Consider the following 27,579-nt stretch of genomic DNA (forward strand, 5'->3'; position numbering starts at 1 on the left):
ATGCTTTTTTTTTTCTGTGTTATGATAAATAGAAAAAAACAAAAATATTTGGTTTCCTTCTGGAGGAATGTCTCTGTGATGTATGAATGTCGTGTAAACACTGAGTACTGTATGGTTTGTGTGTGTGGTGTGTGTGTGCACGTGCATGCGCAGAAAATATAAACTATACAAGTCACTATTTATGTATACATGCAAGCATGCACTTTCACACAAATCTCCTTTTTTTTTTTTTTTTTGATTGAATATTGCATGTCAGTCTTTAGCATTCATGGATAAATGGGAGCTGTCATTTGAGGTACATGGAAAACATCTCACTTGAATTCATGTAGCACATTTATCCAGTCTAAATCATCAGCTAAGTGTATATTGTCAATAGTAGGAAATTCATAGATGAAATTCACTCTTATTGCTGTCAAAAATAGAATGCAAATACAGAAGTGTAATCACTCAGAAGCTGAGGTATTGTTTGTTATATTCGGGTTTAATGTCAACACCCACATCCTGACATGTGATAGGCTAACAGGGTTAACCATCACAGGAAACAGGATGGAAGGGGTCTAACTACTGACAACACCAGAATGACAACATTAAAGACAGGCTGCAAAAATGTCAATTTTCGTGTTGCATACTTGTACAGTCTGGATGGAGGGATATGGATACGAATAATTTATTCATGTATAGGCCATTGCCCCTCGTGAAGGGGTACATACACATGATCATGTAAGAAAAACAACAGGAAATAAGCTTATCATATCATCAAGAACAAACCAGTATTCTAAGACAGAGTGGATAGCAGTCTGAATGCTTTGAACAAATAAATTGACAAATTGCAAATGGTCTGTTCATGCCGAGAAGCCATGAGTAATGCTAATCTATGCTGACTGGGAAATTTACAGAATTTGGATGATATATACCTTTTTCTTAAGTCATGCTGGACAGGACAAGTTAGGACGAAATGTACTTCATTTTCTTCCTCATTGTTGCAAAGTTTGCACCTTAGCTCAGTTGCATTATGTATTCTGGTCAAGATAATAATTTTTGTGCAACAAAAAGTCTATTTCCACCTCTACATAATAACATCCATGGAGAAAAGAAACAAAATACGGCTAGAAATAGCATGCCTATTGTCAGATTATACCTGTAGAAGAAATCAAAACAGGCTATATAAGTTTATAAAAAAGAAAAAAATCACAGCTCGTGCAGACCTGTAAGTAAATCACTGTCCCAACAATGACAAAGGTGAGTAAAGTCAACGTACACAGTCAATCACGGTCTCAGAAACTGAGCTGGAAAGCTTTTTGACAGCAAAGAGCATTTGCAAGTGAGAGGGTGAAGTTCTTTGATGACATTCACTCAAGTTGCATATGGGACGATTGAAGTGTGCTGTGCATCCGGCTTGCCACCTCTTCAAACAAGTCGTCCAGCATTAGTATAAGATTTAAGGGTTCTGGACCACCTAGTGTTTTGTGGGGATTTTACTAAAAAAACGTCCCGAGACACCTTGAGACGTTCTGTTTGAAAAATGTTTATGGATTTTTACCATAGTGAGACCAGAGAAGCACTATGTAATTTACATGTACAGAACAACAGCAACAAAATAACATGTTATTATGCAACAACTTTTTTTGGATATGTGCGACTTGAGCAACGGATTAATAACACCTGCAATTTCACAACCCCATGGAATAGGTCCACTAAGATATCCATCTTCACCAAGCAAGTCATAATTGTCGTAAACCTCCACTAAGTTTTTGTTTACTTTGTATAAGACTCGCTTTACACACGATTGCACTGCGACAATAAAAACCACATCCTTTATAAATAGCAGGGAGAGGCATATTTTTTCTATGACATTTAATATGATCACGACAGTACATCTCATCCCAGGTTTTTCCACATGTGGTGGTGGTTTTAACTTGTGGGTATTTGCAAATGTTTTTACCTTTACACATTTTTGTGTAATCACATGTTTTTATTTCTCTAAATGGAAAATTTCCCAATTTATTATGACCTGTTGCTTACAGATCAAGAACTTATTAGGAAATTTGTCAAATTTCCAATTGAAGAAAAAATATTTATAATTATTCCAAATGGCAAGATATACAACTGCATATTATAAACGTCTCGCTGATGAGCACCAACTCAAGTATAATCAGAATGCAACAAGACGTGAACTTGTTAGGTTACTTGATTTAAGCCCTTTCGAGTTATATATGGTGAGTGAGTTGAAATCTATGGTCTCTCAATCAGGTGTAACTAGATATTCTTGATTGAGAAAAGAGGAGTTAATCACTACAATTCAAGAACAACAACACCACTTCATGAATGTAAGTACAAAAATTTTTGGTAAAGTGGTTTCTAACTATTAACATTAGAGCATTACTAACAGATATTGATCCCCGAGCATTAATAAGAAATCAAAGTGATACAATACGTACATTGGAATACAATGCCACTCACTAAACAAAATATAGTGCTTAAGGTTGAGATGAGGTAGGCAAAACCAGGAGAGCCTGAAGAAACCAAGGAGATTACAATAAGATCAAATTATCAATCTGTTGTTTATGTAAAAGAAGATCTCGGCATAAAAAAACAAACTGATCAAATTATGGGTATAATAGAGTATTTAACGAGTGAGGATTCTGGTTGGACAATCATTATAGAATCATCGGTCTGTGAGTTAACAACTGTTAATACATTTGACTGGTTTTCCTTCTTTGTGAATTGGTACTACAATTGATTCTTTCCAGATTCTAGGTACACACAGCCTGTCTTCCAGTGTGTGTGTGTGTGATTTTGGTCCTTTGCCCAAACTCTCTCAATCTCTCTTCATCTCTCTCTCTCCCTCCTCCTCTCTGTCAGATTTTCTGTCTCTGTCTCTCATTTTCTGTCACTGTCTCTCAGTGCCTCTGTCTGTCTCTCTTGATCTGTCTCGCGCGCGCCGCTGGGTGTGCGTGCGCGCGTGTGTGTGTTGTATTCACACCGAATAAAGTACAAGATCAGCACTCTATGCTACAAATGTATTCACAAATCAGCCCCTTCCTATCTCTGTGGCTGCCTTCACCTCTACACTCCATCTCGCTCACTACGATCAGCTTCGGATCCACTCCACTTACACATACCTAGATTCAAACTCTCGACTGTTGGCCACCGTTCTTTCTCTGTCTCTGGACCTTGCAATTGGAATGAACTTCCTCTTTCGCTTCGTCAAGTCTCCACACTCAGCTCTTTCAAGTCTGGCCTTAAAACCCACCTCTTCCCAAAATAGCCTCCCTTCCCTGCCTCTTCCTTGTCTTTTTTTTTTCAGTTTTAGAGTTATGCTTGCGTGAGAATGACTGGTGCGAAAGCGCTTTGATTTGTTTATGCACAAGATTTAGCGCTATATAAGTACCATTATTATTATTATTATTTGTGAACACACTGAGTCAATAAATGAACGAAAACATTATGAACAATTGGCATGCAAGCTGGCATGCAAACACGCATAACCTTACCCCCGAAAACCTCATGCCAATAATTGATACAATCAATCAATTTCTTTTTTCGCTATTTTTATTATTAATAATTACATTATATTGATTGTAAATGCTTAATCTTACCTAATGGCAAGTCTTTGTTGATTAGTCAAGTTCGCCGCTTACTGTTCACTGGTCGTTATAGTATATTTCGTTCTAAGGGTGTTTAATGTAATCTCTTTTTTAAAACAAAATTTCACCATTTATAATCATCTAACACACACACACACACACACATACACACACACACACACATACGTAAGGGGGAGTATCGGGTCGGGGGAGTATGAACACGGGGAATATCAACCCAGTTTCACCCAAACACAAATTTTGTTGCCAGTAAAAAATCCTCTTTCATGATACATTGCCATATAATGAATACCGCAACATCTCAAAAGTCACCCTATTTATCAACTTCAAACTGGAGTTGCCACAATTGATATGCTGGTTTATTAGCTACTTTCACTTGACACCACAGACGTGTTTTATAAATCGTTTGTGAGTTATTTCCCTTAATGTAGAATCTTCTTCTCCGAGAGATTGAAATACCATTGCCTATCGCTTTGAGACGGCAACCCAGGGACAGACAACACAAGCACATTGTTTACACGCGAGCAGTTTTGTGTGGTTTGAAATCAATCGTCACAAACTGCATGAACACAGGATGTCAGAGGACAGCAACAAGCGATACGAAAAAATTGAATTTCTTGGAGAGGGACAGGTAAGACTAAAAATAAGTGACGAATAGTTGACGATAAAGCGAACTGTCGTGAATAACACACTGTGAGTGAGAAGGAGACATTGCGGTAATTCAGAAAGCTTTAACAAAAATTTCTTCTCTTGGTAATCATTATTATTATTATTAGCTGATGAAGCATAACATTGATTAACAAACAAAACTGATATATATATACAGAGCTCGGAAGACATATATATTAGTTATAACGCTATCATTTCATTTAACATGCATGCAATATTTCTACAAGTCAGTGTTTCTAGATAAATCATGATATATAAATAATAAAACAACACACACACATACATATATATATATATATGTGTGTGTGTGTGTGTGTGTGCGCATTTTTTTATGTATGAAACTGGAAGGGTCATGGATGTGGGACACACAGTGGCAGAGGTGCTCAGGCAGTCATGTGCTGGCCAGCTCAGCATGACAATTTGCCCAGAGCAGTTGGGCAATTTTAATAGTTAATTCTCTTATAAAGAATATTAATGTAAAAATTGTAGCATTTGTCCAAATTGTGTTTGTGTGTGTGCGTGTGTGTGTGTGTTTTACATCACTAATTATGAAACAAAAAAGAAGGAATACACGTGTGAATAGGCTAAATAATAAACAGGACTCAAGGAAAATGGTACCAATAGTTTTTTTGATTAAAAAAATTGTTGCTATGTTTTACTTGCAGTTTGCCATTGTTTACAAAGCAAGGGATTCAAAAACAGACACAATTGTAGCTGTGAAAAAGGTAAGATACATATTGTTTTGTGTCCTTTTTTCCCAATATGTGTTATGTGCTCATTGCCAAGAGACATTATGTGAGGTTGCCATTTTTTGACAAAAAGTTTTAGTTTAGTAAATCAATGATTTGGCACACGCACAGTTGCTGTACCTGTTTTCTGTTGTTACTGTTTTTCCAGCTTAGGTAACCAATGTATATTTGATGAATGGTTCATAGATTTTGTTGTGTGAATTTAGGGCTGCTATCCCTTTGGAGAGTATCACAGCCCAGCAATATGTATGTGTTTTGAGTGAGTATCTGTGTGAGTGTACACATGTGAGTATTTGTATTCCATATAGCACTTCCTCATACTGTTCATAGTATGCTAATGTTACTTGCTGTTGGTAAATTGTTCAGCATTATCATAATGATTGTTTTATTACATGATTTAACCATATGTCACATTAAAATTAAAAAAAAAAATATAATCATAATGTGCTTGTGTATTTTATTCTGTAGTTTACTTAGTGATATGTGTGGCTAAACTCCATGGAACAGTTCCATGTTACTGTAACAAACATACTTACATGACATCCTTGTGTAGCACCAAAGTTATGATCGTCGCTTCTCCTTGACAGCATTAGAACAGATTGTCTTTGGGGCAAATGTAGAGGGGAGGTGGTGACTAATACTTTGCTGGCACTTCTAATTCTTTCATCCAACAATAATTCTTAGTTTCCTACAAATCCGTATATTTTTACACTACACCACACCTGCTAGGCAGATGCCTGACCAGCAGCATAACCCAATGTGCTTAGTCGGGTCTTGAATGAATGCATGTGTATGTATATTGTGTACCTATCAGTATCAGAGTGGATTTCTTCTTTTGAATTTTGCCAGGGTACAACACTGTCATTGCCATGGGTTCTTTTTCAGTGCGCCAAGTGCATGCTGCACATGGGACCTTGGTTAATCGTCTCATGCGAACGATTCTTTGTGACTATCAGTACTGTAGCTGACAATGACTCTCAATGACTCTGCCCCCAATACTATAGTATAACCAGTAATGACTCTCAGACTCTGTGACTCTGTTGTCAGTATTGTAGCTGGCAATTACTCTACTGTCAACACTGCAACTGATTATGACTCTGCTGTCAATACTTCCACCGAAAATGACTGTACTGACAATACTGTAACTGACAATGACTCTGCTGTCAATACTGTAACCAACAATGAGTCTGTTGTCAATACTGTAACTGACAATGACTTTCAGTGACTCTACTGTCAATACTGAAACTGATAATGACTCAGTGACTACTGTCAGTACTGTAACTGACAGTGACAATACTGTCAATAATGAAACCAATAATAACTCTCAGTGACTCTGCTGCCAATACTGTAACCGACAATGACTGCTGTCAATACTGTAACCAGCAATGACTGCTGTAACTGATGATAACTGTCAATGGCTCTACTGTCAATACTGTAACTGACTATGACTCTACCATCAATACTGTAACTGACTGTGACTCTACTGCCAATACTGTAACTGACTATGACTCTACCGTCAATACTGTAACTGACTGTGACTCTACTGCCAATACTGTAACTGACTATGACTCTACCGTCAATACTGTAACTGACTGTGACTCTACTGCCAATACTGTAACTGACTATGACTCTACCGTCAATACTGTAACTGACTGTGACTCTACTGTCAGTACTGTAACTGACTGACTCAACTGTCAATACTGTAACTGACAATGAGTGAATGTCTGCTGTCAATACTGTAACCAGCAATGACTCTGCTGTAACTGATGATAACTATCAATGACTCGACTGTCAATACTGTAACTGACTATGACTCTACTGTCAATACTGTAACTGACTATGACTCAACTGTCAATACTGTAACTGACAATGAGTGAATGACTGCTGTCAATACTGTAACCAGCAATGACTCTGCTGTAACTGATGATAACTATCAATGGCTCTACTGTCAATACTGTAACTGACTATGACTCTACTGCCAATACTGTTGTCAACTTTGAATTTGATGCATGTATAGTTCTTCCAAGAGTGGGAAAAAATTGTTCCATGGGTTAATTTAGCTGTCTGTGTAAAAATTTAAGAGCCATTTTCAAGTTCTTTAGGTTAATGTGTGCTACTGTATATTTCTGAAATCCACAACACAATTCACTGCATCATTTAAACCTGTAGCTCCAATTTTCATTGAGCAGCAGTTGTATATCCCACTGATGTCAATTTTAATTGCCTGAGAATAGATGAACAAGCTGAGTGTTTTTTGTCCTGTACTGTTACTTCATGTTCACTTATAGATTTATACCCATAACATATTTACTATGCAATGTCTAAATAACAGATGTCTGAAAACAAAGGCTCAACACTGGATTTTACTTAGATATATTTACTTTAAGAAGAAATCACCTGTCAGTTTTGTAGCATAGTTATTGGGGGTGGGAGCGAGAAGAATTGTTGTGTGTAAAAAAGTTGCAAATTTTGCTTTGGTGGCAGTTTTCTTTTGCTGCTTGTTTAATGCCATGTTTGTTGTGTTGCTCTGCATATAACACAGGAATGGAGTATCTTATTTTGCTTCCTGCAGATCAAAGTGGGCACCAGAGTGGAGGCAGCTGATGGAATCAACAGAACGGCGTTGCGTGAAATCAAGTTGTTACAGGAGCTGTCCCATCCAAACATTATTGGGGTACGTGTGCATCACAGTGTTGATGACCACTTCCATCGTCAGGATTATAAACACAATAACCCATTTAACTGTAGGGAGTTTACAGCTTTGACAGGCCTTTGAGCCATATTGATGCAGAAAAGGTGCAAAAAACATACTGTTTTCACCCCCAGTTTATGTGTGGACACATCCGGATAATTATACTATAGAAGTTAGCTTCTTACATTAAAAGATTTCATTTTTCTAAGACAGTACATGCGACTGTTGCTCTTTTTAATGAGTGCAATGGAGTTTTCATTCCAAGACAGCTTACTGTCGATTATCACACATATTTTTGGTGTGATAATCGACAGTAAGCTGTCTTGGAATGAAAACTCAATTGCACTCATTAACTCACTCGGGACAAGTTTTCTCCCTTGCTTTTCCCCACAGACGGCTCATTTGTAAGGGTTTGGAAAAAAATTACAAAAAATACAAAATACTGTGTAAAAAAATGAAACTTTCAGAACTGGTTTATTACGTGTTGAGCTATTACATATATAAAAAAAAAAAATCAATTTTCTCATCTTATTTTTACAGTTTTGCCATATGTAGAAAATACTGCCAATTTTTCACCCCGAATCACCATACCCATGCTCGCTTTCTGCATTAAATTCGCTTTCTTCTTCGTCATCATCCACCTCTTCAATGTCCGACCCTTCAGTTTGTAGCATTTCAAGTACTTCGGCAACCCAAAAACATTACCGTCACTGCCTTGTTCACATCACAACATTTTGAGAAGAGCCCGCTTTGCTGACAGGCTGGCACGCGAGCAGACGACCAGTCAGTGACTTTGTCAGCGTGTGTGCGAGACAGGCCACACATCATAGACTAACCAATCGTACTGTTCGATTGTGGAGTGACCCAGAATAGCGCACTCTGCTTGGCTAATCACAAAATCACGTGTACAGCGCATGATGGAATTTTACTTTCGGAGAATGCTATTCCATTCCTTCGTCCGAAACCAAATACGTTTTGTGTAGGAATGCGTGAGCATCGGAAAGAGTTAAAAAGAGCAACAGTCGCATGTACTGTCTTAGAAAAATGAAATCTTTTAATGTATGCAAGCAGATGCTCCAAATGTTTTACACATCTGTTGTCTGCAGTGTTTTAACATATGGAGCCGTGTGCTGGGGGGGAAACTTGACCTAACATGACAAAGACAGGTTGGAAAAAGTCATTAGGAAAGCGGGTGGGGTGGTGGGTATAAGACAAGACACCTTTAGCGACATGCACAATAGAAAACTGACTGACAGACTAATAACAATTTTGAACGATGAAAGACACCCACTACATGATGACATTAATAGCAGACGGTCAGGCATAAGTGGTAGGTTCAGAGCTCCATGCGCAAGAACATCTCACTACATTAATTCATTCATTCCGACAGCCATTCGCGCACACAATCAAAACATCCAATACACTAACTCATGAGTGAACCCTCCCACCTCCCAAGCCCCCTCGCCACAGCAACACCTGAACTTCACCAGCAGACGAGTGCATGGGAGCAGACATTATGCGTGCATGTGGGACTGAGCGGGTGAGCACGGGCAAGCATTTCTGTGTGTATGTGATCGGAAGTGATTTTTTAATATTGTCTTATTTTACTTGGATTTCATATATCTTAATGTACTAATTTTATTGGCATGACATATGTTATGTGCATGCATACGTGCATACATCCATGTGTATGTGTGTGTGTGTGTTTGTGTGTGTGTGTGTGCATTTTACTTATATATACAATTTATTCCCTTGATGTTTTTATTAATGTATTGTTGTACAATACCTTATGGTCTTAACGTGTGTGTGTGTGTTCGTTCTTTAGTTTAGCGTCTTTTCACTATCAGTGATATTAGACGTTAAAAAAAGGGGGGGGAGAGGAAAACAGAAAAAAGGTAAACTAGAAAACTACCGTAAAATGTAGAACTAACATGCAATTACATTTAACAGTAACAATTCATTAATAATAATGATAATAATCAAACCATTAACACAATTCTGAAGTTCATTAAAGGAATGTAGAAATAGGGCTATGAACTAATGCCTGTGAAAGTTCGACCATAAGAACCTCGTCAGAAATAACTTAATAAAAATCATCTGCAGAATTATTATTCTCTTTGAAATACTTGGGCAAGAAGGTACTTAACTGCTGGCAGTGAAACAAACAATGATGCAAGCTGAACTGCTTACCACAGATGCATGTGTGTGTGTGTGTGCGTGCGTGCGCGCATGTCATTTTTAGTAATATATACCCCTTTTTTGTTGGATGTTTTCATTTGTAAATATTGTTGTGCAATACCCTGTTGTCTTAAAACATGAGTATGTGTGTGTGCGGGGGAGGGGGGGGTTAGTCTATCGTTCTTATTTGAATTCTTATTTGACTAGTTTTAATCTTTTCTTATGTTGCGCATGATGATTTTATGCTAGTGTTTACAACGAGCCTGTGATTGCACATCTTAAATTTCCATGTGGATTAATAAAGTGTTTTTGATTGATTGATTGATTGATATCCTTGCGGTTCATGCGTATGTAGCAACATGAAACCCGTTTTAATGAGATAAATTTTGATGCTAGAGCGATGCTCAGATGCAGGGTTAAATGAGTTAATAATTATAATGAAAATAATAATAATTTGTTTTTATATAGCGCTATGATACAAGTATAAGCAAGCTCTAAGCGCTTTATAATCCAGTACCTAAAGTAAAACAAGAAAGCATATAAAAAGTAGTAGAAACATAAAACAGAATCATTAATATTATTAAAACACAATGCATAAAGCTCACAAAGTAACATACTCTCAATACTACAACTGTTACATTCCAACACTCATACGAAAACACACACACAGACATACACATGATTAAACGGCTGAGATAACAGCAAATTTCACTTAAAATACATACATGTAAAAAGGAGCATAATTGTAATATTCATGTCATAGATTTTGTAAAAATTGTAAATTAAGTTTTGGATAGAAAAGGTAAAAGGGGTAAAAATCAGGTCATTCTCCCTTTCGAACCACACCACCACCATCCATCTACCTACCCCCATTCTCTCTACTCACCCATCACACACACTCACATTGCCATGGGCCTGGGACAACAGCACTATTTGAGTTATGACAAGTGTTTTTTTTAAAGAGATAAGTTTTAAGATTTGCTTTAAAGGTAGATAGATGAGTTGTTTGTCTGAGAGCAATAGGCAGAGAATTCCAAGTTTTTGGGCCGAAGACAGAAAATGACCTCTTTCCACAAGAGTTAAGGAAGTATCGAGGAACAGCTGGGAGGAATCAAGAGATCTCAATGTTCTGTTTGGCAAGTACGGGTTAACAAGCTCAGGAAGATATGAGGATGTGGTATCACACAATTCAGGCACTGAAAGCATAGACAGGCAACTTTATATTCAATTCTAGCTTGAACAGGCAACCAGTGAAGCCTTTAACTGCTGAACCTTGGTGAAAAAGTTTGGCATGAATCTTTAGTGTAATGACATCTTTTTGTGTACTTGTAAGTTAAGTGGTGGAACAAAAGTAATACAATCAGAACAAGAGGAAGTCCAGATAAAAGGTGCCTGACACCTGACCTGTAAGTTCAGTTTTATTACAGTGAGATTACAGCCTTCACTGATGAGAGGTTAAAAAAAACAAAAATGCCTTGATCAGTTCAGGAGAAATATGTGTGAAAGTTATGATATGCTTTTGGTTGATACTAGGGGTTTTTGTCGTTGTTGTTTTTATTTAAATCTCTCTTCTCTTTGACCTTTCCTTCCTCCCTCCCTCTTTCTCCTATTATTATAACCACCAAAACAACCTTGACTAACTGCTGGCATGATGAACTAAGCAAAATATGATAAGAACGATGATATTAATATTATTTTATAGCATTATGAATAAACATGAATATTTGTATAATGCTGAATCTTATGCATGGATAAATCAAATCATGTGTACTCACACCTCTTATTCATACACATAGGCATGCGTGAATCTCTGAGTGAAAGGGAACAGAATATGTAAAATGAAAAAGGACACCAACATGTTTTGCAGCTGCTGGATGTCTTTGGTCACAAGTCCAACGTCAGTCTGGTGTTCGACTTCATGGAGACAGATCTGGAGGTAAGGTTTTCGACATGATCCATGGTCCGGGGAAAAAAAAATTACAGTGAAAACCATGGTCATGGCGTATTCCTTGGCCAGTTTTGTGTAGAGAATTTGTTTTCTCCTTTGAGTGATATAAGTTTGAGGTTGAGAGTGTCAGACATCAAACAATGAACAAGTACAGTTCCTGTCACTTCTAGTTCTATGCAGGGCTAGTAATTCCCAGACAATTTTTATTTGTCAGTTTTTTTTGTCATCCCGGGGACAGGTAGATTTTCAAAAATTGACTCTTTCCCCCAAATCTTTACATACCCTCCCAAAACAGACTGTTTGTAAAACTAACCACTGGCAGTGCAATGGCAGTCAGTAGGCATTATTTATTAGATAAGCTGAATGTCTGAATTAAGTTTTATTGGAAAAACTGTGTTAAGAAGAATTGAACTTTATCTTCTTATTGTTGTTGTTTATGTCATTCTTGCTGTGTATTTGAACAAAGACAAAGGTTTCCCCCTGCTGCAAGGAGTTCATAAAGTGATAATTTGTATTTGTATTTCTTTTTATCACAACAGATTTCTCTGTGTGAAATTTGGGCTGCTCTCCCCAGGGAGAGCGCGTCGCTACACTACAGCGCCACCCATTTTTTTTGTATTTTTTCCTGCGTGCAGTTTTATTTGTTTTTCCTATCGAGGTGGATTTTTCTACAGAATTTTGCCAGGAACAACCCTTTTGTTGCTGTGGGTTCTTTTACGTGCGATAAGTGCATGCTGCACACGGGACCTCAGTTTATTGCCTCATCCGAATGACTAGCACCCAGACCACCACTCAAGGTCTAGTGGAGGGGGAGAAAATATTGGCGGCTGAGCCGTGATTCGAACCAGTGCGCTCAGATTCTCTCACTTCCTAGGCGGACGCGTTACCTCTAGGTCATCACTCCACTTGTATACACTATAAGTTTCTCTCTCTCTCTCTCTCTCTCTCTCTCTCTCTCTGTCTCTGTGTTGTGCAGATTGTGATCAAGGACAGCAACATCGTGCTGACAGCTGCCCACATCAAGAGCTACATGCTGCAGACGATAAAAGGACTGGAGTACCTACATGCTCACTGGATACTGCACAGGGTATATATGTTGATCTGTTACTGGAATACCTACATGCTCACTGGATACTGCACAGGGTATATATGTTGATCTGTTACTGGAATACCTACATGCTCACTGGATACTGCACAGGGTATATATGTTGATCTGTTAATTTGTACCTACATGCTTACTGGATACTGCACAGGGTATATATGTTGGTCTGTTAATTTGTACCTTTGGAGATCTGTTTATTGGGAAAAAAACCCAACAGTTTCTTTGGTCAGACTTGTTGGCTGTCACTGATAGGTAGAGAGAGTCTTTCACTTCTTTTCTGTTCTGTTGTGTCTGACTACCATCTTCTGTATTTTGTGTCCACATATTTTCTTGTTTCTCTGTCAGAGTAGGGATCCTGCTCTGAATCAGGTTGTATTTGTCCAAACACAGTAACGCCTCCTTGAGAAACTCTGACCATTGAAAGGTTTAGATGTGGAGAGCATCTTATCATTCCATTTCCTGAGGTAACTGTCCCTGGCATTGCGTGTTGATCTCTGTCTTTTTGGCTGTGTGCCTCAGGATGAATTTTACCGTCGCATGTGCTTCACAGTGTTTCTGCCTACCTTGTTATTGATGAACGTGTTTCTTGAACTTGATAAAATAAGGAGTTTATCGGCCGTAGCTACTTTCGTTTTCTCCCCATAGGCGGATAGTAGTTTGCACAGGGCAGGAATGTCAGACCCCTGCCGGAGTCTGCACTAGTGGGTCACGGTAAGTATGTTACTTAAACGTAATTTTAGATAGAAAATTTCCTTTATCTCATAAAGAGAAAAAAAAATTACATCAGTTCAGGCAAATCAAACATAGACAATTACTCACCCCCAAAATATTAAACATGACTGAATTAAAAAGAATGAATAAACATATGGGACATTCAACAAAAAAGAAAAAAAAAGTGTTGAATATTATGTATGTATTCACTCAAAATGTAATTAATCATTGTATTGTGTGGGTGTGTGTACACACTTGTGCAAGTATGTTGCACTTGATGCACACATGTTTATGAACACACTTTTTATTGTAAATGCCACAAGCTCCCTACGTGGGAGGTACAAGCATCTGTATGAATTTTTATTAGGAGAAGTAACCTTAGCAGTAGAAGTGGAAGTCATAGTTGTTATATATTTCAGGATTGTTATCGTTGATATTACAGGACATGAAGCCCAATAACTTGCTGATCAACGATAACGGAGTGCTGAAGATTGGTGACTTTGGTCTGGCCAAGTACTATGGTTCTCCTAGCCGCCCATACTCCAACCAGGTGGTCACAAGGTGAAGGACTGTCTGTAGTGCCCTGTTAACCCTTTGAGTCTCTCTTTCTCTCTCTCTCTCTCTCTCACACACACACACACACACACACACACACACACACATAAGCACAAAAATTCAAGTGATGCTAAAAAGATAAAAGCTAATGTTTTATTGAAGGAAAATGAATGGAGAATATAATTTTCACGTTTCTGTTCAGTGTTGACAGAACGAGATAATTCACTGTCATGGGAAGAAAGATTTTTTTTCTTCGGGGAAAAAAAAACCCCATAAAATATTTTGAAAAAAAAAAAGAAAGAAAGAAAGAAAATTTAAGATGCAGTATTTAATAGTTGGAAATGGTACTTGAGATATTTGCAAATGTATTGGACATAACAACCAAGTGCATTTATGCTGTTTTCTTCCGCTATCATGTTGTTCAAAATACAAACACCCACACACATGGATGCCCATACACACACATCTATTCACACACAAACTGTTATACAATACTACAACCCACAAACACTGTACACAGTGTTTCGGCTTGAAGCCTGTATCTGGAGTTTTCATCGCAAATGAAACTTTGAAGTGATGGTGTTGGTGTTGGAATTTATTTTGGTGATTCTGATGAGATGGCAGGGGTTGTGGCTTTTAACTGAGGGCAGGGAATTCATTTTTTATCAGGCAGGCAACATGAACTTTGTACAACATAGTTCAGCTCAGTACAACGGAATGCCGCTGAGTACAGCTTAGTTCGATCCAGTAACAGTGCAGCACAGTACAGCGCAATAGTGTAGTGATAGTAATACAGAGTAAAACAAAAATTTTAGAATATGAAAAGAGATGTCATGCTGACAAACCCAGGTGATGTGACACAACACAATGAGGTGTGTAGGAAAAGAGATGCTGTCATGCTGTCAAACCCAGGTGATTACAGGTGATGTGACACGACACAATGAGGTGTGTAGGAAAAGGTGCTGTCATGCTGTCAAACCCAGGTGACCATGAGTAATGTGACACACTGAGGTGTGCGTGTGGACAGGTGGTACAGGTGTCCAGAGCTGCTGTTTGGAGCCAAGCAGTACAGTACAGGGGTGGACATGTGGTCTGTGGGCTGTATCCTGGGAGAACTGCTTACCCGTGTGAGTTCCACCTGCCTTCCTCACCCTGTCCTCTGGAGTCAGTCTCTCTCTCTCTTACTCTCTCTCTCTGTGTCTCTCTGTCACTCTCTGTCTCTCTCTCTCTCTTTCTCTCTCTGTCTCTGTCACTCTCTCTCTCTCTCTGTCACTCTTTCTCTCTCTGTCACTTTCTCTCTCTCTGTCACTTTGTCACTCTCTGAGTCTCTCTCTCTCTGTCCCTCTCTCTCTCTCTGTCACTCTCTCTGTCTCTGTCTGTCTGTCTGTCTCTCTCTGTCTGTCTCTCTCTCTCTCTCTCTCTCTCTCTCTTTCTTTCTGTGTCACACCTCAAATATTTGCAAATGAAATGAATATGGTATGACTGTTGAAATATGTATCAACAAGATTTTGATTTATTTTTTCGGACTTGAATGTACACCGTTTCAGATGTAAATCCTGTGAAGACTGACCTGTTCTGTCCATTTTGAAGGACATCAAAAGAAAATGATATACACTTTGTTCTTTGTTGTTGTTCAAGACTTGATATAACTGTTAAATTTGATTACTTTAAGTATTACAGAGACCCTTGTTTTTTCAAACTGAGTTTGTTCATATGCACAAACCCTGATGTTAACAGTTTTGTGTGTGTGTGTGTGTGGTTGGTTTTTTTTTTTTTTTTTAGTAAATGGCTTACAGATTTAGAGAAACGGTCATTTCATAGTCTTGTTTTCATTGTTTATTAATCAGCAAATTATGTCTATTGTTCAAATACAGATTTATGAGGGGCTCTGTATGGATAAACCATTCATTTATTCATTCATTCTGTCGCACACGGATTACACATTTTCAGATTTCTGTATTTCATTGCATGGTTACTGCTTAAATCCAGTTTTAGAAAGTACTGTTAGATCACTGCAAAACTGGTAAAAGTGCAATTAAAGAGTATTTTAGTTTACTTGTTCAGTTTCATTGCTTTGCAGAGTTGTTTTTTTTAAACAGAGTAATACATTGTTTATGTGCAGCGGAGATAAAAAAACTGAAAAACGAAAGTTCAGTGAACTGTCTCGGTTCTGCTTACTGCTGTGTTCATTACACGTCTACATTATAATGAACAGTTTTAATTAGCTAAATTAAACTGTTGAATACGCCTCAAGTGATGCAGTCTATGGCTCTTTGTCGTCTTGCCTCTAAGTTGGTATCTGTGCGAAGCATTTGGCTTCTGCTGTTAAAAAAATATCTATGCCAGACAGTCGTGGTTAAGTTGGAAAAGTGGATCAATGGAGGGCTGCGTTGTTGTTCAGGAAATGTTCAACACACCAGTCAGTGCCACAAACACTCATGTAATATTGTGAGCTGAAGATATTTTGCAAAGACTGTTGCGACTCTACGCACCTCCATTTTGTAATAGTTGTTTGCAGTCTACTCTACCCATTCCACTTTTCGTCCACTCTGCCTCTGCCATTTCTTGTTTCCTCTTGTCTGATTGGGGAATCCAGACAAGTTCATGATCCAGACTGGGGGATCCAGACGAGTTCATGATCCAGACTGGGGGATCCAGACAAGTTCATGATCCAGATTGGGATCCAGACAAGTTCATGGTCCAGATTGGGATCCAGACAGGTTCATGATCCAGATTGGGATCCAGACAAGTTCATGATCCAGATTGGGATCCAGACAAGTTCATGATCCAGATTGGGATCCAGACAAGTTCATGGTCCAGATTGGGATCCAGACAGGTTCATGATCCAGATTGGGGGATCCAGACAAGTTCATGATCCAGATTGGGGGATCCAGACAAAATCATGATTCAGATTGAGATCCAGACAAGTTCATGGTCCAGACTGGGGGATCCAGACAAGTTCATGGTCCAGATTGGGGGATCCAGACAAGTTCATGATCCAGATTGGGGGATCCAGACAAAATCATGATCCAGATTGGGATCCAGACAAGTTCATGATCCAGATTGGGGGATCCAGACAAAATCATGATCCAGATTGGGATCCAGACAAGTTCATGGTCCAGATTGGGGGATCCAGACAAGTTCATGGTCCAGATTGGGATCCAGACAAGTTCATGATCCAGACTGGGGGATCCAGACAAAATCATGATCCAGACTGGGGGATCCAGACAAGTTCATGGTCCAGACTGGGGGATCCAGACAAGTTCATGATCCAGATTGGGGGATCCAGACAAGTTCATGATCCAGATTGGGATCCAGACAAGTTCATGATCCAGATTGGGATCCAGACAAGTTCATGATCCAGACTGGGGGATCCAGACAAGTTCATGATCCAGATTGGGGGATCCAGACAAAATCATGATCCAGACTGGGGGATCCAGACAAGTTCATGATCCAGACTGGGGGATCCAGACAAAATCATGATCCAGACTGGGGGATCCAGACAAGTTCATGGTCCAGACTGGGGGATCCAGACAAGTTCATGATCCAGATTGGGGGATCCAGACAAGTTCATGATCCAGATTGGGATCCAGACAAGTTCATGATCCAGATTGGGATCCAGACAAGTTCATGATCCAGACTGGGGGATCCAGACAAGTTCATGATCCAGACTGGGGGATCCAGACAAGTTCATGATCCAGACTGGGGGATCCAGACAAGTTCATGATCCAGACTGGGGGATCCAGACAAGTTCATGATCCAGACTGGGGGATCCAGACAAAATCATGATCCAGATTTGGGGAGCTAGACTATATGTTTTGCATGTGCATGTACTGTGTCTGTGTATGTTTTACGTATGGGTGTATGTACTGTGTGTCTGTATGTTTTACGTACAGGTGTATGCACTATGTGTCTGTATGTTTTACGTATGGGTGTATGTACTGTGTGTCTGTATGTTTTACGTATGGGTGTATGTACTGTGTGTCTGTATGTTTTACGTACAGGTGTATGCACTATGTGTCTGTATGTTTATGGAGTGTTCCTGTGGTGTGTGTGCCTGTGGGTCAGTGTTTGCTCTGTGTGTGTGTGTGTAGGGTGTATTTTGTGCCCTTTTTTTGCGATTATTCATATCTGCAATTTGTAGTATTGTATTGGTGGATACCACTTCTATGTCCATGTGGCATATGTGCTCTTATTTTGAGAAATGCACTATTGTATATGTACTGTTTCTTGTGAGGCGCTTGGAGCCCATCTGTGGGGAGTTTGCACCACATAAGTACAGTGTATTATTATTTTTGTTATGTCTCACATACAAATGTATGTACTTTGTGTCAATGATTGTGTTTTCCATACAGATGCATGTACCATGCCTTTCTTTTACTTACTGTTGTATGCAGTGTGCATCTGTATGTTTTACATACAGTTGTATGAATTGTTTGTGTTTGTTTTGCATACAGGTGCATGTGTCATCAGTATATGTCAATATATTTTACATACAGGTGTATATGTATTATGTATTTATATGTTTTACATATAAGTGCATGTGCTCTGTATCTGTATACATTTTACATACAGGTGTATTTACTTTGAATCTGTGTTTAATTACACATACTTACTGTGACCCACTAGTGCAGACTCCGGCAGGGGTCTGATTCCTGTCCTGTGCAAACTACTACCTGCCTATGCGGATAAAACGAAAGCAGCTACAGCCGATAACCTCCCGAAGTAGGTTACCTCCCCTGTTTTACATGCAAGTGTATTTACTGTGAATCGTGTTTTACATACAGGTGCTTATACAGTGTGTCATTATGATTGACAGGCGCCATTATTTCCTGGGGACACAGACCTGGATCAGCTGTGCAAGATCTTCCAGAAAACTGGCACACCGTCTGAGAGTGACTGGCCCGTAAGGGATTTTCTTTTTGGAATATTGCATGTCGGTATGTGAGTGCTTGTTGTGTGTTAGTGTGGTGTGTGTGTGTGTATGTGTGTGTGTGTGTGTGTGTGTGTGCGTGTAAGCATATGTGTGTGTGTGTATGCTAGCATGTGTGTTCCTTTGTGTGTTTGTGTGAGTGTGCGGGTTAGTGCATGTGTGTGTGTGTGTGCACCAACAAACGTGTGTGTTGACACGTGTGTGTGTGTGTGTCACTGCACTTTCCATGGTGGTACTGTTGGTGCAACGTGTGTTGACACGTGTGTGTGTGTGTGTCACTGCACTTTCCATGGTGGTACTGTTGGTGCAACGTGTGTTGACACGTGTGTGTGTGTGTCACTGCACTTCCCATGGTGGTACTGTTGGTGCAACGTGTGTTGACACGTGTGTGTGTGTGTCACTGCACTTTCCATGGTGGTACTGTTGGTGCAACGTGTGTTGACACGGTGTGTGTGTGTGTCACTGCACTTTCCATGGTGGTACTGTTGGTGCAACGTGTGTTGACACATGTGTGTGTGTGTGTGTCACTGCACTTTCCATGGTGGTACTGTTGGTGCAACGTGTGTTGACACGTGTGTGTGGTGTGTGTCACTGCACTTTCCATGGTGGTACTGTTGGCGCAACATGTGTTGACACGTGTGTGTGTGTGTGTGGTCACTGCACTTTCCATGGTGGTACTGTTGGTGCAGCATGTGATGGACACGTGTGTGTGTGTCACTGCACTTTCCATGGTGGTACTGTTGGTACAGTGTGTGTTGACACGTGTGTGTGTGTGTGTGTCACTGCACTTTCCATGGTGGGTAACTGTTGGTGCAACGTGTGTAGACACGTGTGTGTGTGTGTCACTGCTCTTTTCATGGTGGTACTGTTGGTGCAACGTGTGTTGACCTGGTACTGTTGGTGCAACGTGTGTTGACACGTGTGTGTGTGTCACTGCACTTTCCATGGTGGTACTGTTGGTGCAACGTGACGTGTGTTGACACGTGTGTGTGTGTCACTGCACTTTCCATGGTGGTACTGTTGGTGCAGCATGTGTTGACATGTGTGTGTGTGTGTCACTGCACTTTCCATGGTGGTACTGTTGGTGCAACGTGTGTTGACACGTGTGTGTGTGTCACTGCACTTCCCATGGTGGTACTGTTCGTGCAACATGTGTTGACACGTGTGTGTGTGTGTGTCACTGCACTTTCCATGGTGGTACTGTTGGTGCAATGTGTGTTGACACGTGTGTGTGTGTGTCACTGCACTTTCCATGGTGGTACTGTTGGTGCAACGTGTGTTGACATGACATGTGTGTGTGTGTGTCACTGCACTTTCCATGGTGGTACTGTTGGTGCAATGTGTGTTGACACGTGTGTGTGTGTGTGTCACTGCACTTTCCATGGTGGTACTGTTGGTGCAACGTGTGTTGACATGTGTGTGTGTATCACTGCACTTTCCATGGTGGTACTGTTGGTGCAACGTGTGTTGACACGTGTGTGTGTGTGTCACTGCACTTTCCATGGTGGTACTGTTGGTGCAACGTGTGTTGACACGTGTGTGTGTGTCACTGCACTTTCCATGGTGGTACTGTTGGCACAGAACATGGTGCACCTGCCAGACTACATCAAGTTCAAGGTGTACCCCAAGATCCCCTTCAAGGAGATTTTCATCGCCGCCAGTGACGACCTGCTGGACCTGGTGGAGTGTCTGCTGGCCATGGACCCCCTGCACCGCTGCACCGCCACCGAGGTCAGCACCGCACACACCTGTTTAACAACCCCTCTGCCCCCCCCCAACCAAAAAATCCCCAAGGCAGTTTCTAAATCCTTCTAAACTCCTCACTGAACCCAAACATACCAAACAGACACAAACAAAAAAAATCATATAAGATAAGGTTTTATTTATTTTGTTGCAAAACACAGCTCATGATGTACAGAAAATTTCATAGTTAAACATACAAGGTACAAGTAAATTGGGAACGCTTTAATTGTGAAGAATAATTTAAAAAGAAAAAAAAAAGTCACACGTGTTCTGGAAAGTCTCAAGCTGTGGTTGCATCAAAGATTATGAAAACTGACTCTCACCGAGTGATCTGTTGTGCGTGTGCTCATTTTTTGCATTTTTTCTAGATACTCGGCTACAAATAAAGATACCTTATGATAACAGTTGCCAATGATTGAAGGCATGTCTGATCAATCATTCTCAGCCATTTTTGTCCCCCCAAAATTCATCAGATTAAAAAATTCACAGCTCAGAAACTTCTCAGCTGATCCACTTACTTCAAACTTCAAATGGCGGCAGTGGAAAGAAGTAACAAATGTACATCACGTTGACGTGTATTATGGGATTCCAAAAAGCAAAAATAAAGGTAAATGAACACTGTGTTAAGCAGGCCATACCAGGCAGTTCAGAGATTGAATAGGCCTCTTCCCGTGGGCTTTATTGGGCGATTCGGGGGGCAGAGTGTTAAGAAAAACCTTTTTTTTTAAGTCCCCATAGGCCATCAGGGCAGTGAGTTGATACCCACTGTGTCCAGCGCTTGGCACAGAAAGGTGGGGCCAGTCCTTTCCATTGCTGTTTTAACCTTCCCCAAACCAAATTCAGATACCCACTGTGTCCAGCGCTTGGCACAGAAAGGTGGGGCCAGTCCTCTCCATTGCTGTTTTAACCTTCCCCAAACCAAGTTCAGATACCCATTCATGCCTTGTTAAAGTGAGGAAAATCCCAGTCAAGAGCCTTTCCCTGATGTCCCTCCGTGGACGCTGATGGACTTCTTGAAAGAAGTGAACATTTTTAATCAGATTTGAAGGTTTTAAACTATGGAAGTTTTTTTTTAAACTTTGAGTGGAAAGTTTGAAGAGCTGATTCGTTTTTATTGTTTGTTTTTTACCCTTGTAGTAGTTATTAACGTGGCGATAGCCTTGAGATGGCATTAGTGGTCGGCGAGGCTCTAAGCACCATAATTTCATTTCATTTCAAGAGCCTTTCCCAAAGACACAACACCACACCAACACAGGATTTCAAACTCTGATCACTGGTGAACACTAGATCAGATGCCCAATGCCTGATTGGTTCTGCCACAGTGCCTCCTTACACCTGTTTACTTTTATTGATTTAGGTATGATTTATACCTTTCTCCTGTCATATCACGCTGCATGTTAGAAAATTGTAGATGTTTTGATTTGTCTTCAGTCAAACTTTTGCTTGGGCGTTGATTGCACATCACAGCTGAGCAGCCTTGTTTTCATGTCCAGTGAAAGGGGCACCATTTTCTCAGACAGAAACCTGTAGCACTTCAGACTTCATCATGTGCCCCCATAATTGTATAGAGAGATTTTTATAATCTAATAGTGCACAAGGCTTATTAATGAGTAATGAAATGAGTTTCGTGTTTTAATTTTTGACAGTAAGTGCCAACACGATTTTTCTAAGTATTCACTGTGTCTGCCGGTTGATTGTGATCACGCCTTAACATGAGCTCGATCGCCCAGTCGAGCCAGGTAGTTTTGTGACCTGTTGTGATCCATCTTCGGACACAAAACGAGAGCGCCAAAGAATCGATAGACAGACAGAAAATACGAAAAAGCTTAGCCATATGCAGAGCACAAGGATGAAGACAGGTGGTCAGCCTTTGAAGAAAGTGCCAAGCATAGCTGCTCTGAAGCAGCTAGGATTGGAAGACATGTGTACAGAAATGATTTAGGGCTAAACAGGTCTGGAAGTGTTATGCATATGTTTGTGACTGTTCTCAGGGTTCATAAACAGTCATGGAAGTCTGAAAAAAAGTTTTGGGAAAAATGAGAGAACCATTTCCAAGGCTGGAAAAGTCCTGGAAAAACATATTTTGCCCTACACGATGTGGAGGAGCTTTGGAATTAAATGAAACCCTTGACCACTGCCATTCAACAAAAGAGCTTAGTGCATTTCAAAAACGAAAAAAGAAACAAACAGTGATGAAAGTTGAAAGTTAATACTGGGATATCCACCTGCCTTTTTCATCAGTGGTCTGGCAGACGAATCTCTGTTTCAGTTTGTCTTTGTGTTAGGTGTGGAAACAGTTTTTGTTGGGATCTGGACAAAGCATGGAATTTCCATGACATCTCTGGGAACCCTGTCTAGTTCTGTGATTCAGAACTCCCCATTAATGGTTTTACACGTTGGTGGGTGAAACAGAGTGTGTTTGGGTCGGTAACTGTTAACATGCTATTTTGATTACACAACCACTTGCCTATATGTATATACAAGTTTTGAAAATAGGAACACACAGAGATAACAATGTGTGGCTTACACACATACCTAAAAGTGCACTTTCAGACACACATAAAAGTTTTCTGGTGAACAGAAACATGCATGCACACATTTTAACAGTTGCCCTGATACTTTTTGTTTAATTCTTTCACCTTATTTTTTTCTTGCACACATGCACACACATGCACACACACACACATCCCCCCTCCCCCCTCCTCCCCACACACAACTACATGCACACAAACACGTGTACACACATGCACGCACATGCACACGCACACTCACGCACACACGCAATTGTCTAAAATCACAGTTGTGGATAAACATTAAACAAAAGAATGAACAAACACACACACTCACACAGACTTACACACTCATACACTGTTTCTTTCTCTCTCTGTCTCTCTCTCTGTCTCTCTTTCTCTCTCTGTCTTTGTCCCTCGGTTTCTATCCCTGTCTCTCTCTCTGTCTCTATGTCTCTGTCTGTCTGTCTGTCTGTCTGTCTGTTTCTCTCTCTCTCTCTCTCTCACACACACACTCACACATTGTCAAGACAGACACAGCATGCCGTCTCTCTGTCTCCACCTCCAGGCCCTGAAGATGCCTTACTTCAGCAACAAGCCCTACCCAGCTGCCGGCCACCAGCTCCCCAGGCCGGCCTCCAACAAACTGGTCCACCCTGAAGTGGAGGCCAGGAGGGCCGGACTCAAACGGAAACAGAACGCCGATCAAGGTATGTCGCGCGAGATTTAACGCTTGGATGGGAGGATCATCAGTGTCATTCAGAGTTCCCCCTTACTGGCATTTTGGCTTAAAATTGGGGTTTTTGATAATTTAAAAAAAAAAAATTTTCCCTTTAAATTTTAGTTTGTGTCAGTATTAATGCCCTTCAGTTGAGCAGCCCCTGGTTCCAGGTTGCAAACTGTTCAATTTTCCAAAAATCACTCACTCCAACCCATGCATAACATCTGTAAGAGTTACACTTTTTGTGAGGTTTCATTGAGAGCATCAATCAGGTGACCCGTGACAAGGTGCCCCCCAAGCATGGAGGATGGCTGCCTGAATGGTAGGAGGAACACTGTCATGCGGATAGAATCCCACCTGCAGAAAATGTGGATGTTTGTGCCCATGAGCCAAGAAGAGGAAAAACTGGCTTCATGGGGAAACTGTCTCTGGAGGGATGTGGTAGTGGTCACCACTCTGGGTCAGAAGAAGGTGTAGGGGGTAGGAGGGACTTCAGTCTGACTCTGCGACCAAGCGATTGTTGTCATCAGTACGGGGCTTAGTAGGTGGTGTTCTGCGCATGTTCAATCAGAACAGGTACTCATGAACGCCTCCAAAGGGAGTCAGCAGCAGTGCAGGGTCTCTTCTGTGCGTGGACAATAGGATTCACCAGAATCCTGTCAACCTAACGTTGATAATTCTCTGTGTACTCATGTTGCTGAGAACGTGGGTGAGGCTGTGTATGGGGGACTCCGAATGAAGAGCATGGGAGTTGTGCCACTGAAACAGTGCACATGATGGGGCAGCTGTCTTCTTTGTCCTCTTCTTTGTTTCTTCACTCCATCCCACTTTCATTCTTCTCCCACTTCAGTGTGTGTGTGTGTGTATGTTCATTTATTGTTTTTTAGTTGACATCTTTTCAAAGTGATTTTAGATAAGGAAAAGGAACATTGTGAAGAAAAAACATTTGCTGTTTTAAGAATGAACATTTTTTTTATGCAAGTTTGTGTAAGTGTATTTATGTGTGTGTGTGTTCTGTGTGTGTGTGTGTGTGTTCTGTGTGTGTGCATCAGTAATTTGACACATCATTTCACTGACCCATACCTATTTCTCATGTGTACAGATCGAGGCCTGGCGAAGCGACTGATATTTTGATGACGGACACCCATAGAATAACCCTTGTCAGTTGTGTACGTGTGTTGTGTGTGTGTGTGTGGAGTGGGGACTCCTGTATTGGCAACACCATTCATGCAGTCCCACAGTTGATCTGATGTCTTAATAAATAATAAAGTCTGTTCTGTGTTCTCTTCCGTCACTGAGTCTCGGAGGTCAGTTATTCGGTTAATGAAGCGTGCCACTCACAAAGGTCTTTCAAACTGGCTTTGTGGTCTTTTTCTTCTTTTTCTTCAGTGTGTGCATTTATGTGTGTGTATGCGTGTGTGTGTGTGTGTATGTGTTAGGTAAAAAGCAAGAAATTCCACAGTTCAAGGTTTTGCATATCTTATTTGTTAGGAACTGGACTGGGTGGATGCTTTTGCATATGTGTGTGTGCATGCATACTTGTGTGTGTGTGTGTGTGTGTGTGTGTGGTTTGTGTGTGTGTGTGTGAGCACCATGGGTATGTGGCATAGAAGTATTTCATGGTGGTTTTGGCTCTTGTGTAAATAAAGTGAATCAGTGTAATAGACCAGTTTCAGTTGCAGTGGTATCAGTGTGTATATATCATTATATGTTTATTTGTGTGTGTCAGTGGTGACTCTTAACAAGTTTATTTTCTTTGGAAACGGTTAGTCTGTCATTTACAAAATTTTAAAATAGGGAGGGGGGGGGAGGGGGGGGGGTGTGTTAAAATGAGTTCTTTCCATACATTTAAATTATGATCACTGAGCTCTCCTGTGACATGTGAAGCAGTCAGCGTTTCAACAATACTTTACTGTTAACTTTTTATGTTTCATAGAATTTAATCCCTTTTATCTCACAAATTCACACATTGATTGATAGTAGCCATTTTATCACTTTGATTAAAACAGGAACTTCTGCATCGTATGGTAGTTACATTGATAGGTACATCTATCTACCAGGCATGTGCAGCACATATTATGCCAAGTAATGGGACATAAGTCTGAATGTACTGTGGGAGATAATTGTTTTTAACTTATTCCACTCATCCAAACCATTCATTTTAAAATAGATAAAGTAATTAAAAAAAAAAAGAAAAAAAGGCTGATGCGTTTGACACTTCATTTGAAAGCCTTACATAACTTTCATTAGCCTCGAAGGTTGTATTGTTGATTGGCATGATTCCAAATTATGAATTAATCCACTTACTTGTATGCCACAATTGTTTGGCAACTATGGTTCAATGTTATGTGTGCTGTGGTGCTTTCCTAGTTTTGAAGATGGAAAACAGACATGGTAGAGGTGGGTTTTTTTTTGGTTTTGTCATTTATTCTTTTAGCGTTTTGTTAGATTTAGTCAATCAGTTCTAGTTAATCCCGTCAGTGCCCAGGACGGAAATTCCTGTCCACATCATTGTTGGAATTTTCCTGTCACAGAATCATTAAATTCATGTGAGATTGTCAGAATTCGATAGTAATCATTAAATTCATGTGAGATTGTCAGAATTCGATAGTGTTTTTGTTCTCCTGTCAGAAAAAAGTATAGGTTTCATATCCTTTCAGTATTTTCATGCAGATTTTTTTTTTTAAAGATATTATTATTATTATTACCCTGTGTGACCACAACCTCCCTTGGCAGATAGTCATCACTTAACATGAAATAGGCTTGGTAGTGAAAAGGTTAAATGTTCTTGAAATTTTATTGATAGATGTTGTCATTGAATTCACCTATAGCACAGTCCGTGTTATGTGTACATGTGTGTGTGTGTGGTTGGTGGAAAGGGGCTGGGGTTTGGGGGGCGTGATTGTCCAACTCAGACTTTGTGTGCACATGAAAACACACCATCATGTCAGATACCTGCCATGCAATCTCCATGTTTGGTAACAATTTATCTGTTTTTCCCAGGATGACCAGACAAACAGAGGCAGAGAAAGGGGAGGAGAGAGAGTGTGTGAATGACTGTGAGTGTGTTGCACTGTTGTCGACGTATACCATTTTTTGTTGTTGTTTTTTGGGGTTGTTTTTGTTTTTGTAAGACGTAGAGATAGCATGGAAACGCATAAACACATTCACACAATGTTTGGAAAAAGAAAGGCGATGAAAAAGACTAATTTTCAAGCGGTAGTCCACCATGGATGAGATTTTTTTTTTCATTTATCATCACTGTTTTTCCTGTGTTGATTAATTGATAGTTCTGAGTATCAGTCTATTGTGTGCTTGTGTGTAACTCATGAGAGAGAGAGAGAACAAAATAAAAGATACAGGGAGAGAGTAGAATGTATGCATGCATGTGTGTGCATTTCCCTCACATCATGGATGTATTCATGTGTACTTGAACACAGTGAACAATGTATGTGAGCGTCAT

General features: G+C 40.1%; 1 protein-coding gene across 1 annotated transcript; it reads left to right on the top strand.

The window, feature by feature from the left end:
• Window positions 1-4,078: 4,078 nt before the first annotated feature.
• LOC143281869 (cyclin-dependent kinase 7-like) lies at window positions 4,079-25,822 on the top strand. The gene is made up of 11 exons (XM_076587128.1): window positions 4,079-4,236; window positions 4,940-4,999; window positions 7,596-7,697; window positions 11,761-11,829; window positions 12,818-12,928; window positions 14,097-14,215; window positions 15,237-15,336; window positions 19,029-19,115; window positions 20,724-20,873; window positions 23,964-24,105; window positions 25,219-25,822. The coding sequence occupies exons 1-11, from the start codon at window positions 4,180-4,182 to the stop codon at window positions 25,248-25,250; spliced, it is 1,029 nt and encodes a 342-aa protein (XP_076443243.1). The 5' UTR covers window positions 4,079-4,179; the 3' UTR covers window positions 25,251-25,822.
• The last annotated feature ends 1,757 nt before the right edge of the window (window positions 25,823-27,579 follow it).

Source organism: Babylonia areolata, chromosome 5 (genome assembly GCF_041734735.1).
Source record: "Babylonia areolata isolate BAREFJ2019XMU chromosome 5, ASM4173473v1, whole genome shotgun sequence".
NCBI classification, from domain to species: domain Eukaryota; kingdom Metazoa; phylum Mollusca; class Gastropoda; order Neogastropoda; family Buccinidae; genus Babylonia; species Babylonia areolata.

Excerpts from the sequence above, each read along its gene's own strand:
- LOC143281869 (XM_076587128.1), top strand. The coding sequence starts at position 4,180 with ATGTCAGAGGACAGCAACAAGCGATACGAAAAAATTGAATTTCTTGGA. Across the intron at positions 12,929-14,096 it reads CTCACTGGATACTGCACAGG|GACATGAAGCCCAATAACTT; the intron begins GTATATATGTTG and ends TTGATATTACAG. Across the intron at positions 14,216-15,236 it reads TCCAACCAGGTGGTCACAAG|GTGGTACAGGTGTCCAGAGC; the intron begins GTGAAGGACTGT and ends GCGTGTGGACAG.